This window comes from Dama dama, chromosome 5, assembly GCF_033118175.1.
Source record: "Dama dama isolate Ldn47 chromosome 5, ASM3311817v1, whole genome shotgun sequence".
NCBI classification, from domain to species: domain Eukaryota; kingdom Metazoa; phylum Chordata; class Mammalia; order Artiodactyla; family Cervidae; genus Dama; species Dama dama.
The window spans coordinates 4,591,684-4,604,433 of NC_083685.1; the positions used below are offsets into that span (position 1 = coordinate 4,591,684).

General features: G+C 50.2%; 1 protein-coding gene across 5 annotated transcripts in view; it reads right to left on the bottom strand.

Annotated features, from left to right (window-relative positions):
- NF2 (NF2, moesin-ezrin-radixin like (MERLIN) tumor suppressor) overlaps window positions 1–12,750 on the bottom strand; it is a 63,540-nt gene that overhangs the window by 37,938 nt on the left and 12,852 nt on the right. For all 5 annotated transcript variants that reach the window (XM_061141576.1, XM_061141577.1, XM_061141575.1 and 2 more), the window contains exons 2-4: window positions 5,080–5,205; window positions 3,032–3,154; window positions 708–791 (exon numbers count right to left, since the gene is read on the bottom strand). In XM_061141576.1, the coding sequence (XP_060997559.1) occupies window positions 708–791; window positions 3,032–3,154; window positions 5,080–5,205 (333 nt within the window). The remainder of the gene's footprint in view (window positions 1–707; window positions 792–3,031; window positions 3,155–5,079; window positions 5,206–12,750) is intronic.

Below are 12,750 nucleotides of genomic sequence, written 5' to 3' on the forward strand. Positions count from 1 at the left end.
AACCTAAAAAAAAAAAAAAAGGAGCAAGTGGCATGTGAACAAAGCAGGAAACCTGAGGAGCATGAAGCATCCTGGGTAGATCCTATGGTTCATCTTATAAAGACAGAGCGGATAGGAACACTGCTCCCTGCCCCACCGTTCCCAAACTGCAGCCATTCTCTGTGAAAAGACTCTCAGGTCACCAGACAGCTCAGCTGGGCTCAGCGGGCCTGAGGGCCTGCAGTGCCCACCATAAGCAGAGCCAGCTCGCCCGTCGGGGGGCATCAAACAGAACATTCTCTAGGGTGTGGTCCCGACACACAGGGCCACTGGTCCTCATAAGATGAGTTTGCAGTGACGACCTGGGCCTTTCTTATCTCAAGGCCATGTCTGGCCAAAATTGGAGACGATAAACTCATTTTTCCCAGTTAATGAAAAGAGAGCTTGGCGCAGCGAATATAATTAACCACATGTGCAAACAGGATTACACAGAAAATTCGTCAAGCTATACACTCATCATTGGTACACACACACACACACACACTCTCACAAGATGGTACACAAGTGGGACAGTGAGAGTGGTCCCCAAGCCCGCACGTCCCAGAGCATCCCGCTTTCCGGGGAAAGTCTCTCTGAAGCCCAGAAAATCCAGAGAAGTGGATGTCTGGCATGATCCCGTGACATGCATTAAAGCTCAGAAAGAATGTCTGTGTCTTCTCTGAGCCTACCTTGGCCTGGACGGCATAAGAAGCCAGGAGCACAGATGCCTCAGGAGGGCAGTAGATCTTTTCATCCAAGATCTGCTTCTTTACCTGCAAGGGGCGACAGGGGAGACGTGACAATGTGCATGCGGAGGGGAGCCGTTGAGGGCGGCTTGCAGCCGATGCTGCAGGGTGTTCTAACAAGCCCTGCCGCACCTGCCTGCTAATGATTTTCTGACAAAGGGTATTTTTTAAATTTTTTTCATGCTGCTGACAGGTTGGGAGTTCAGCCCTGAGAAGTTACTGGTAAGATGGCTAGGCATTAAAAAAAAAAAAATCCACATCTTATCTCTTCTGTTCATGATCAAATGCTGAAGAAGAAAACAATCTTTGTGATGGTTAAGACAGAGAACGCCTGGGCTGTGGCGGAGGAGAGCTGTGAACTTGAGGGGGTGTCAGTAACAGGCCAGGACTGCAGCCTTGGCCTCTACTGAGCACACGCACAACCAGACCAAATAGAGTCTGCTTTTTGAAGTCTTAACACGAGCCCAAAGTCAGCGAGGCCACTGAGTTATGACTGCAGGAGAAAACCATCGCTTTCAGTATGCCTGCTCTAAGGAAAAAGGAAGCAATAAAAGCTTGATCGATTAAACCTTTAAGTCTACATGAGGTCCAGGAAATATAATTCTTAAGCCATAATGCTGAATTAACATATCTCATGGCATTTAATTTCTTAGCCTGGTGGGGCGGGGGGATGTTCCAGAGAGAGAGGCAGGAGGGCCTCCTCAAGTGGGGGCAGGCTGGAATAAACACAACAGGAAAGCCAACTCTCCTTCACAGACGTCAACATCACCAGTTTCATAAAAGTAGTAAATTTTGCCTTGCTCAGCCGTGAGAGCGCTCCAGCATTTCAGTGGGAGGGGAAATTGAGCCAAAGTCGAATGGAGAGTAGGCAATGCTTCCAAGAAAGCCATCTCTATAAGGCCGGGATGTTCTGGGGCCCAGAAGGTCATTGTGTGGCTTCATTTAAAGCAGGGCAACTCTCTAACCCTTGAGTTTTTAAGCCACACTACAGAAAAGCTGAGAGGGCTTCCTTTTGACATGAGAATGTTGTAGAGGGAATATATATACATATGCATATACATATACACTTTTTTGGGGGGAGGGTAAACTTTGTTGTTCAGTTGCTAAATCATGTCTGACTCTTTGCGACCCCATGGACTGTAGCCCGCCAGGCTCCTCTGTCCGTGGGATTTCCCAGGTAAGAATACTGGAGTGGGTTGCCATTTCCTTCTCCAGGGGATCTTCCCCCAACCAGGAATCGAACCAGCATCTGCTCCATTGGCAGGCGGATTCTTTACCACTGAGCCACCTGGGAAGTTCCATAGGAGGCCTAGGTGATAGCCTACATGCCTGCTTCTGGGAAATCACATATCTAATGCCCCTGCAGGGTTTTTTTCTGTCACTGATCTTCCAGCGTTCAGCACCAACCAGGAGGGACTTCCCTGGTGGTCTAGCAGTTAAAACTCCGAGCTTCCACTGCAGGGGTTATGGGTTCGATCCCTGGCTGGGGAACTAAGATGCCAAACACCTTAAGATACAGCAAAAAATAAACAAAAAAACTAACCCTAAAACTGGGGAAGTGCTCTGACCAAGCAGTAGGAACACGAACTAAACTGACAGCCTTCTCACCCTCACTCCAATCCCCTGGCTGCCCCCCAAGAGGGTCAACTCTAGCTGTCTCTGAACCTCTAATTATGCATCTCCTGATTTCTTCAATTTGGTGGAACAATTATGGGATGGCCACCGTGCACTCGGTGAGCCTTGCCTTAAAGAGGCTCACAGTCTAAAGGGGGAGCAAGTGGAAAATAAGACAGCCCTAGACAAAGAGTGGCTTGAAGCCTGATGAATCCCAAGTGTCAGTGGAGTGCTGAAGTCTCACCTTCACGAGAGCGAAATTTGAACTTTTGGAAGAACTACTCTTTGCAAGACTCTGTTCAGACTTCCGGGACAACTACCTAGTACTTTTAAGTTAGTGGGGAAGAAAACGGGATCCCTCTCCGAAAGAGATGGATCTAGTGAGGGAGCTGCTACCGGCAAGGGTTCTTTTGCCATCACGCTTCTGCAGTTTCATCTGACACCAATGCTCATCGCTCAAGCAGAGTTCTGTCCTGAAGCTCGTTTTTTCATTACAGAGCCAGAGGGGCTGGCTTTCCAGAAGGAGAAAGAGCTTTCAGGACGTGCAGGCATGCGTGGTTGACATGGAGGGGTCGGTCCAGACTGCGTCTGTGGCCACGTCTCTGGGTGGGGGGTACTTTTAGGATCAGGGGCGTAGCATCAGAAAGGGGTACCTGCAGGAAGAATAAGTGCTGTGTGATCTCCTGAACCAGCTCTTCCTCGGCATTCTCGGGATAAAATTTGGCCAGGAAGTGAAAGGTGACCGGCTCTTCCTTTGAGACGTCATGATCCAGCACCTGTGGGATCGCGGAGTTAAAGGAAAGCAAGCCAGGTTGGCCCCTCTCCCTCCCGGGGCCACCACCAAAGAGCCTTCTGCAGGGAGTGTACAAATATTCTTCTCCCTTCTAAATCCGTCGTCACATTCCCCAAGGGTTGTGATTCTACAGTTTGAGGCATTCACAGAGCCACCTATAACAGGAGGTGATGTTCACTCACATGGCGTCTCTGAACCAAATGAATCGATTCCCCCAAGTGGTGAGTGGAGCTAAGAATATTAAGGCACCAATGTTTTCAAGGCTGCAGAGATAGCTAACAACTACAAATTTATAACCCGAGGGTCTTGGGCACTGTCCTTTATGGCAGGCCGAGATTAAAATTAAATTAAATTAAAATTAAAGTTTTTTAATGTTCTCAACTCGTGGAATCTCCCTCTACTGTTTGGTCTTGCTGCCTACCTCCAGCATTGAAGTCCACGGTGGAATGGAGCTTAGAGATGACAAACTACATCTCTGTCGAATCATCTCATCATTAACTGAGCAGCAAGAGGTGAAAAATGCCCCATCGGGGCAACCCTGTGTTTCAAGGAACCTCTAGAGAGGCCCCCACGAACTACTTGAGCACAGCCAGTAAACCACAGGGCCTTTAATCTTCCAACAATTTCATCCACCCACTGGAAAGCTTGAGCCATCTGCTCTCCAGAATGAATTTCATCTCAGGACATAAACATGCCATGTGACAGGCTACAAGGCTCCATTAACATGTGTCATAATTTATTTCTTTTGAGCAGCAGGCTCCATGGCTCCTGAGGCCCCCCAGTCTAATATCCATTTGGCCGACACTCAGGTACGACTGCAAATTTACTTTGCTGAGAGCCATAAAATGATACCGATGGTTCTGCTGTCTTTGGTGGGTAACCCTCCAGGTTCCTGCCCAAATTCCAGGCCTCGGCGCCTGAGAAATTCAAAATAAACCTGATCGGGGACGTTCATGATCGTTGGGAATTTCCACGTGAAATTTATAACCGGCAGCCATCCCAATGTGAAGATCCGGATTTACATACGTAAACACAATTTGAACACTTGGGTTCAGCGTCAAACTGGTGAAAGACAGAAGGCTCGCACTGTTTATCATGCCAAGCAGTAGATAATAAGATGGGGTAAGCACTTGCAGGGGGTAATCTGTGGGAAGAATTTGATGCTGACTCACTCTGAGATTTGGGGGTCTTTTAGGAGTTACTGACAAATGCGTATGGCCCTGCTCTCAGCATCTCTGCGGTTAGGTAGGCAGGTTAGGAGGTGACAGTGTCTCTGAGCGCATTTAAGAACCCATGCAGAGGGCAGTTCCCTGAGGCAATATCCATTTCTGAGCCACGTTAGAACTGCTGGGAGCCCAGACTCCTCCACCAGGCCTCAGGGGCCCCAGGAAACACAAGAACAAAAGAGACATTCTTCCTTCACCGTGGGGACCAGGGCACTCTATTCCTTAGATCACGGTAATGAGTAAATTGAGTTGGGCCATGGTGTTTCTCAAAAAAGACTCGAAAAAAATTCCCTAAAGCACATGAGCCCTGAGAAAATCTTTCAAAGACATAAATTGTGGGCGGGGAAAAAAAAAAGACAATACAATGGTAATTTTTATTCACAAAGCCTGACTCCTGGCTCAGTCTACTGAACGGCATAAAGCCTGGAGCAATCAGGTGACATCTGATGACAAACGAAGAAGAAGCCAAGAGTGGTGGCAGGCCAGTCCTGGGGGATTCTTCAGGCCTGGAGAGCAGAGGGGGGGCCTTCCCAGACCCATGTCCCACGTGACTTCCTCTGCGACCGGCCCCTCTCTCTACCGTGCCCCTGTAATGTTCCGTGATGAGCAACAAGCTAGACACACACTCGGGAAATTCGGAGCCCGTGCCAGCCCCGCTAGTGTCATCGGGGCCCAGGCCCACCTTCTTGTCCATCTTGAGCCAGGCCACCGTGTCCTTGATTGTGTACTGGAGGCCGAAGAACCAGGTTTCGCGAAGCCCCAGGGTCCGGCATACCAAGTCAAACAGGTCCTTCCCCTTCCACTTCATCTGCAAGGGGAGAAATCGACAGGGGAAGCCGGCTGAGCCTGAGTCGCAGTCCACTCACAGGAAAAACCCTTTCCTCTGCGGTCCCCGGTTCTCAGGTTCTGAAAGGTGGGGACGACGCTGAGATGGCTGATGAGCACAGAATTCCTAAATAATTGTGAAGCTTCCCACACAAAACCATGAGTGGGAAAATACCAATTAGAGCTTAATGGCTTAATCGCTGCAAAGCACACACAATACCTCCCTTGGACAGTTCCTTTCAGATCTTAATATCCCCAAAGCTGCTAATTTTGGAAGGCTGGTAAATAGCATCCGCATTTAGGAGAGTCGAGCTTCTCCAGTTAACCCGGGGTGAGCTCCCAGGGACATCCATTTCCTCGAGATTTTACTGTCGATCTTCTTTTTAATCTCGACTCTGCCCTTCGATAGAAGGCTAGCTTTTTAAAATGTAAAGACAAGTTTTACTAGATATTTTTAAAAGCAATATAGGGGAGGAAGTTGTAATCAAAGTCACAAATCAAGGGGAAAAGGCACCATCAGAGACCAGCCAGCAAAATCATGGTTTCCCCCCATAACGATGTGTAACGGAGGCCGGGGGGCAGCTGTAGTCACACAGCAACTTCACAGGAAACCCAGGGGACAAACAGACAGAAATACACTGCAGTGTGCTGGTTCCACAGTGTTCCTTTCAGAAGGACCTGAAGCAATGGCTGCTAAACCCTTTTTCTCTGCTCTTCAATCTTACGGCTGGAAAAGCAGGTTCAATATCATAATAGGGGAAGAAAATGCCCAGCAGCTTAGTAAATGTTGCCACCTTGTGGCTCTCCGGTTATATCACCCAGGATGTTCCCATATTACTCCTTAGTAGCCCCTCGCCCCAACCCCAGCGGCCCCCAAGTGTCAGGAAGACACTCGAATGGACACCCGGGTACAAGGATGAGCGTGAGCCACATCACGGAGCCCACGGTCACAGATGGTGGATTCAGATACTACGAGGTCACCAAACATCGGAAGAGCAAGGCCACCCAACTTCAGAGGGGCGTCTGTTCTCCTCCCCTGATGAGAGAAATCTCCACCCAAGGTCCTGGCACATTCCAGATGTATGATGAAAAAGCACTGGGGAAAATTTTGGGTTCAGAGACTTCTTATAAAAGAAGGAAAAAAAAAAAAACAAGCGAGGCCTCTAAGATTCGATTCGTTTCTGCTAAGACCTGACTCTACAGAGGGCTTTTCAAGCAGGAATTTTCTATTTTTAATGTATGTGAGCGGGCAGCGTGTTCCCTACAAAGCACTCAATGGGGAAGCCCATCCTGGTCTGTACCATCAACATCAATAGAGCAAAGGAGCAGCCTACACAGAGGGACACCAAAGGCTGCAGCACACGGACTTTCCTGGTGGTCCAGTGGTTAAGAATCCACCTTGAAATGCAGGGGATGTGGGTTCAAGCCCTGGTCCGGGAACTGAGATCCCACGTGCCACAGAGCAACCGAGCCCGGTCGACGCAACAAAAGATCCCGCTTTGCCGCAATGATGACCTGATGGAGCCAGATACACAAACACTCAGCAGATAAGGGATGGAGATGCGGGTTGGCTTTTGTCCTTCACGGGGGCCGTTTCTCCAAATGTCCCTCAAGCTCTGCCCCCATCCCCTCTCTGGGACTTCAGTGGGGCCCCTGCGCCACCCCAGAGGTGGAGGTCTTTACTAGTAATGCTTGTTGGCACACCTGTGTCCCAGCCTGACTGCTGGACAAAGGGCTTTTTAATTCACGGCAGGTTTTTTTAATTCCTACCGGCAGACTTCACCGAAGAAATGTTATTTTGGAAAACAAGGAGCTTCAGAACGCCGATGATCCTCTTGTCTCTATTTTAAGCCGGCACATAGTATATAAATTATAAATGACTACTTTGCTACCAGATAATGTAACGCTTAAGAGCAGACATTAACTTGGAGAAGTGAAACACCCAGCGGCCCAGAAGATCAAGGTAAAGGTTCCCCATCCGCCATAACTCACGGCTGCTGCCGGGCAGGCTCTGGCAGGCAGGGGCTGTCTGCTGGGGGATGTGCGGTGCATCCTAACTCCCGAGAGGATGCTGACTGGATTTCCTGACGTGGGAGCTTAAATTCTCAAACACAACCTCCTATCAAGGCGGTTTTCCTGTATTCCTTTCTACCTCTTTGTTTCCAAAATGCAAAACTATCTCTGTTGAAGGCAGAGACAATGTCTTTGTTCCCATGGGGCTTGCAATGAAGTGTGTGTGTGTGTGTGTTGGGGGGGTGGGGCAGTTCTCACACCAACACAGAATGCCTGTCTTGGATTTTCAACTTCGACTCTAAGAACTGTAGGATGTCAAATTGGAAATGAGTCTGAGTCATTAATTACCTACTGCAGACCTGTCCCCTTCTTGTATAAATAAGGAGACCTTCCTTGGCAGCCTGCTACAGCAGACACGGGCCATTTTCTTAATGGTCTAAGGTAGGCAGACCCCCCCACCCCGCCCCCGATCGCCTATTTTCTGCTCTGTGGGCTTTCCTTCTGGCTTGCTCTCTACCAGCACTCCCCAGCCATCTTTTCCAGTAAGTGACTGGGGTCTTAACACTCTTCTCCCACCTTAAAATAAAACCTGTTCTTGCAAGGGCCAAATATTATTCCTTTACAGCTCAAGGTGAATTAAAGTCTCTGCTTCCTCTTATCATTTTTCTTTTTTTGGCTACATCATGCAGCTCGCGGGTTCTCAGCCCCTGGACCTGGGATCGAACCTAAGCCATGGCAGCAAAAGCTCAGAATCCTAACCTAATTAGGCCACCAGCAAACCCCCTGTCCTCTCAGCTGATCTTTCAGCAGGCATCACAGAGCACATTCTATGTGTCAAGCAACATTAGACATGTGAAAATGCTGGAGGCCTGTTCCCCGCCAGAGACTCAAGCAAGGACACAGGTGGGGAAAAGCTTTAAAGAACAGAGGAGAATTAGTTAAAAGAGGAAAGGAGATACGTCTCAGAACAAACAAATGTCCTGATCTCCACAAAGAAATGCAGGTCATCTGGCAGAGGTGAGACAAGACAGCCTGAACTTGGCGGGGTGTGGAGGGGACCGGTCAAAGACCCTCAGGCAGACGGATAATGGGATCGGCCCTGTATTCTAGAATGCGCGCTGACAATATGATGGAGAATGGGATGGGGGACGTGTGAGTCTCTCAGTCGTGTCTGACTCTTTTCAGACCCCATAGACTATAGCCCAGCTGTCTCCTCCGTCCATGGGATTCTCCAGGCAAGAATATTGGAGTGGATGGCCATTCCCTTCTGCGGGGGATCTTCCCGACCCAGCGATCGAACCTGGGTTTCCTGCATTGCAGGCAGAGTCTTTACCGTCTGAGCCACCAGGGAAGCCCAAAGGAGACTGGAATCAAGAAAGCCAGAAGAGAGGACAACTCCCACCCAAAGGAAGGTGAGTGGGAAGGAGAGGAAGGCTGAGAACTGGAGAAGCGTTGAGAGAAACACCTGAATTTCTGGGTTTGAGCATCAGGTGGCTCCAGGAAAGGAAGGCTGGAAGATGGGAGAAGCTGGAGCAGCTAATTTTGAGGGAAACAGATGAGTAATTAAGTTCTAGACAAAGTAAAGCTCAACTAAGGTGCCCAAGGAAACCAGGTAGAGGCGTCCTAAATACATCTGATTTTAAGTCTCCGCTCTATTTATAAAATAAAGTGTTCTATTCTCAAGTCATCAAGAGTCTCTCTTGGGTTACAGCTAACCTCCAGCGTGCTGTTACCTACATGAGGTTGCACTTTTCAACATGCCTTCCCCTAAGGCTGGCAGGCGGCCTGCTCAGTCCTCTAATGTGAGTTTCTACTTCTTCACAGACAAGAACCATTGCTCACAGTTGCTCCTGGCGGTTCTCAGGACACCTTGCAGAAGGGAGGTCTTGGGTTGTGATGGGGCGTCCTTGGACTCGCCAGCACGTGACCACACCTGCCTCTAGTTCTGTCACCGGTCGACTGCGCCGGTGGGCTCCTCGGAACAGGAGCGACACAGGTTATCTCTCCACTCCCCATGGAGCCCGCCGAGTGTGTACACACAAGACAAATGATGGCAAATGATGGCTGTGCGACAGAACACACTTGGCCACTTAAAAAACTCTTGGCTCCAAAAAAAAAAAAGGAAAAGCCCTTCACTCTGGACTTCCCTGGTGGTTAAGACTCCATGCTCCTAAGGCAGTGGACGTGGGTTCGATCACTGATTGGGGAACTAAGATCCCACATGCCCTATGGCGTGGTCAAAAAAACACTGAGGCTCAAAAGTGTAAACTAAAATGAACTGTTCATCCACTCCTTCAACAAACATTGAGAGAACACACGTTGTGTCCAAGCACCAGATGAGGTACAGGAGGTTAATGGGGAACAGAAGACAGTCTCCGCTCTCAGAGAACGGGCCCGGAGCGGAGACCTGTCAAGAACAGGTGATCATCCTCGCCCCCGACACAGCTCAGCTCCCAGTGTGGCTGTCAGCGCTATGGCACTGGCAGGGACATCGGGGGCAGGAAGGGACCCTCTACCTGGGAGGGCTGGGAAACTGCATCTGAGCGGGTGGAAAAGGGAAGCCAAGTGAGGACCGGACTTGGGGAAGGAGGAATGAGCAGGGAAGTGTGTGACAGGCAGAGGGAAGAGAGTATGCGAAGGTCTAGAGGCCAAACAGCTTAGACGGTCCTTGCAGGAAATGGCAGTACTGTTGTTCAGCGTGGCTGGGGAACACTTGCGATGCCATACTTTCAACTACCGTCTAAAACCAGGGACTTCCCCCTTCCAGTGCAGAGGGTGTGGGCTTGATCACTACTTGGGGAGGTAAGATCCCACATGACTCAAGGCCAAAAATTGGAACATGATATTGTAACGTAAGTAATGTTGTCACAAATTCGATGAAGACTTTAATAAATAAACAAACCAATTCTTTGTCACCTAACCCTGCCTGTCTCGTGAACTACAGAAAGTTATCCGAGGGGCTGTTTCCTGCTTTCTCCATGCAATGGAACGTGACTCATACCCATTTTTCATGCACAGGAGAGAAATTAAACCATTACATAAGATGGATGCCTCTGGAGATTCGAGCTTAAGTCTTTCCAGGAACCAGCCTCCAAGGCAGAGAGAAACCATGGTTATCTAACCTCGGTATGAATCTCTTCGCTGCCACCGTGTGACCTTCGGCAAGTTATTGAACTTCCTTGTGCTCTGCAATGGGGATAATGAACAGAACCTGTCTTAGCAGATTGATCTCAGGATTAAGTGCACTGATACATTTTAAAAGCCTGAGAAGGCGCCGCAATAAATACTCAATAAAAGGGGGTGATTACTCATTCTAACCCCGCCTCTCCTCCCTACGTTCGCTAGTGGCATCGTTTAAAGCCTCCCGGTCGTGTTCCACTCCACGGGTGATGGATGGCGGATCAGGAAGGGCATCATCAATTCTCATCGCACTAACCACGCCATCGCTCACTTGACAAACGTTTATTGAGCACCCACTACGTCCTCGTCACTGCGCTCGGCCCTAGGGATGAATGAGGGATCCGGGACAAGACGCTGTCCCTGCTCATGGCTGACGGGGAGGACAGGTGAACGGAGGAGGAAAGTGCGACCTGGCACATGCTCACAGAACAGAGGACTGGGGGGCAGAGCTCAGGCCTGGGGGTCTGGTGGGGAGAGAGGGGCCTTCCAGGCGAGATGCTGGGTCTGAGCTGGGTCTCCAAAGCCAGGTGGTAGTTGGTCCTCTGATACGGGAACGGGGGGAGCGGGTCGTGCCAGCCGGAGGGAACAGCATGTCTGCGGCTCGGGTCCAAGCTGTTTGCAAAGGGAAGGAACGTTCTCTGCGCTTTGGTGTCTGAGGGGCAGCGTGGCTGTCCTGTCTGCAGCCCTGAACGTTTAGTGCCCTACCGAGTTTGCGGCTGCCGCCCTGTGACGGCTCACGGCCTCCTCGGCCAACTCACGCCCTCCTCAGCCCACCCGGGCCTGGGTCGTTCGGTCACTGTTTCCCAGTCGCCAGGCCTCCCCCCAACAAGACCTGCCAGGTCTCTAAGGAGCCACGACCAGTGGGATGAATTTCTGGTTTGTTCATATTTTAACATTTATTTGGCTGCTGCATGCAAACTCTTTTTTTTCCCCCATGCAAACTCTTAATTGTGGCATGTAGGATCTAGTTCTCCGACCAGGGATCAAACCCGGGCCCCCTGCCTTGGGAGTGCGAAGGCTTAGCCACTGGACCAACAGGGAAGTCCCTTATTTTTTTTTTTTTATTAAAACATTTCCTCTTCTGACACCTGCTAGAACATAAGTCATTCAGGCTTTGCACTTACGGCCCCCCCCCCCCCTTTTTTTTTTGGAGGGTTTGCCATTTTTCCCAAGCAGACTGCTAGAAAGAGAACAGATCCTTGTGCTGGCGGATGGATTCGCTTGAATCCATCTCTTCCTCCACAAGGGACGGGTTCCACCGCCTCCCCTCAGCCCAGGGAAGAGGAGGCAGGAGCTCACTTGCAGAAAGAAGAGGGGCGGTGGAGGGAGTGAGAAAGGCCGTTTGTGGGAAGGAGCAGGGCTCTGGACTCCACGGCGTGTGGGCTCCAGCCTCCTCCTTCAGATGCCCGTGGCGCGCGGGGCAGTTGGCGGGGCGTCGGGGCGCCCGGGGCGTCGTGCTGCGTCCTGGCCGCACTCTCGCTTTATTTTAACGGGCTGCGGTGTTATTTCCCAGATCCACCCTGCACCTCCATCAGAGATGGATGTGTATGAACTTTATAAACAGGACTAAGTGCTGTCAGCTTGTTATTTTTGGTAGGGGCTGAATTTATGAGCTTTACCCAGAGTGAAGTGCTTGTCATTTATCAACCTCGAACGGTTTAAGGAAATAGCGCTAAGCACTTACGGCTCCGGGGCGGAGGACGTAGCGGGAATGCAGTGCTTTTCCCGCTGTTGGAAGCAACTGGCACCAATCACGTATGGGGCTGATGGGGGTCTAGTAACTGGGGAAACGTTAGTAAAAATCCACGACCTCTTCTTACAACGGGCCAGGTTGACTCACAGTCCTAAAACGACCACTTGCTTTTTGGGGCTTTGGCAGACACGGAGTCGTATTTCTCCCACTGCTCTCTTTAACCCCTTGTGCTTGCTGGAGACAGCCACGCAGGGCGCGTGGAAAGCCAGACACGACACAGGAAGAGGCCACAAACAGAACAGGGCAAACTAGCTTGAAGAAGCAGGACCGAGTTTGACTGCCGTGGGTGAGATGCCTGAGAATCAGAAGACACTTCAGCTTTACAGAAGAGACTCAAGCCTGGAGAAGCTAGCAGAGAGGTTGACACCCCGTTTCATAGATGTCAGGGGACAGGGTTATCAGCCACCCAAGGGAGACTACTGGACTGGCTGTCTGCTCCACAGAAGACGACAGAACCAAGGGACCTGGCATTCACTTATCAGGGCTTCTCCTAATTAGCTCACAAGCTGCCCCAGCATTTGCCGTAAAAACTGTCGAAAGGTCGGATCCTTTACAGACAGAGCAACAGAGGGAACGGCGCCT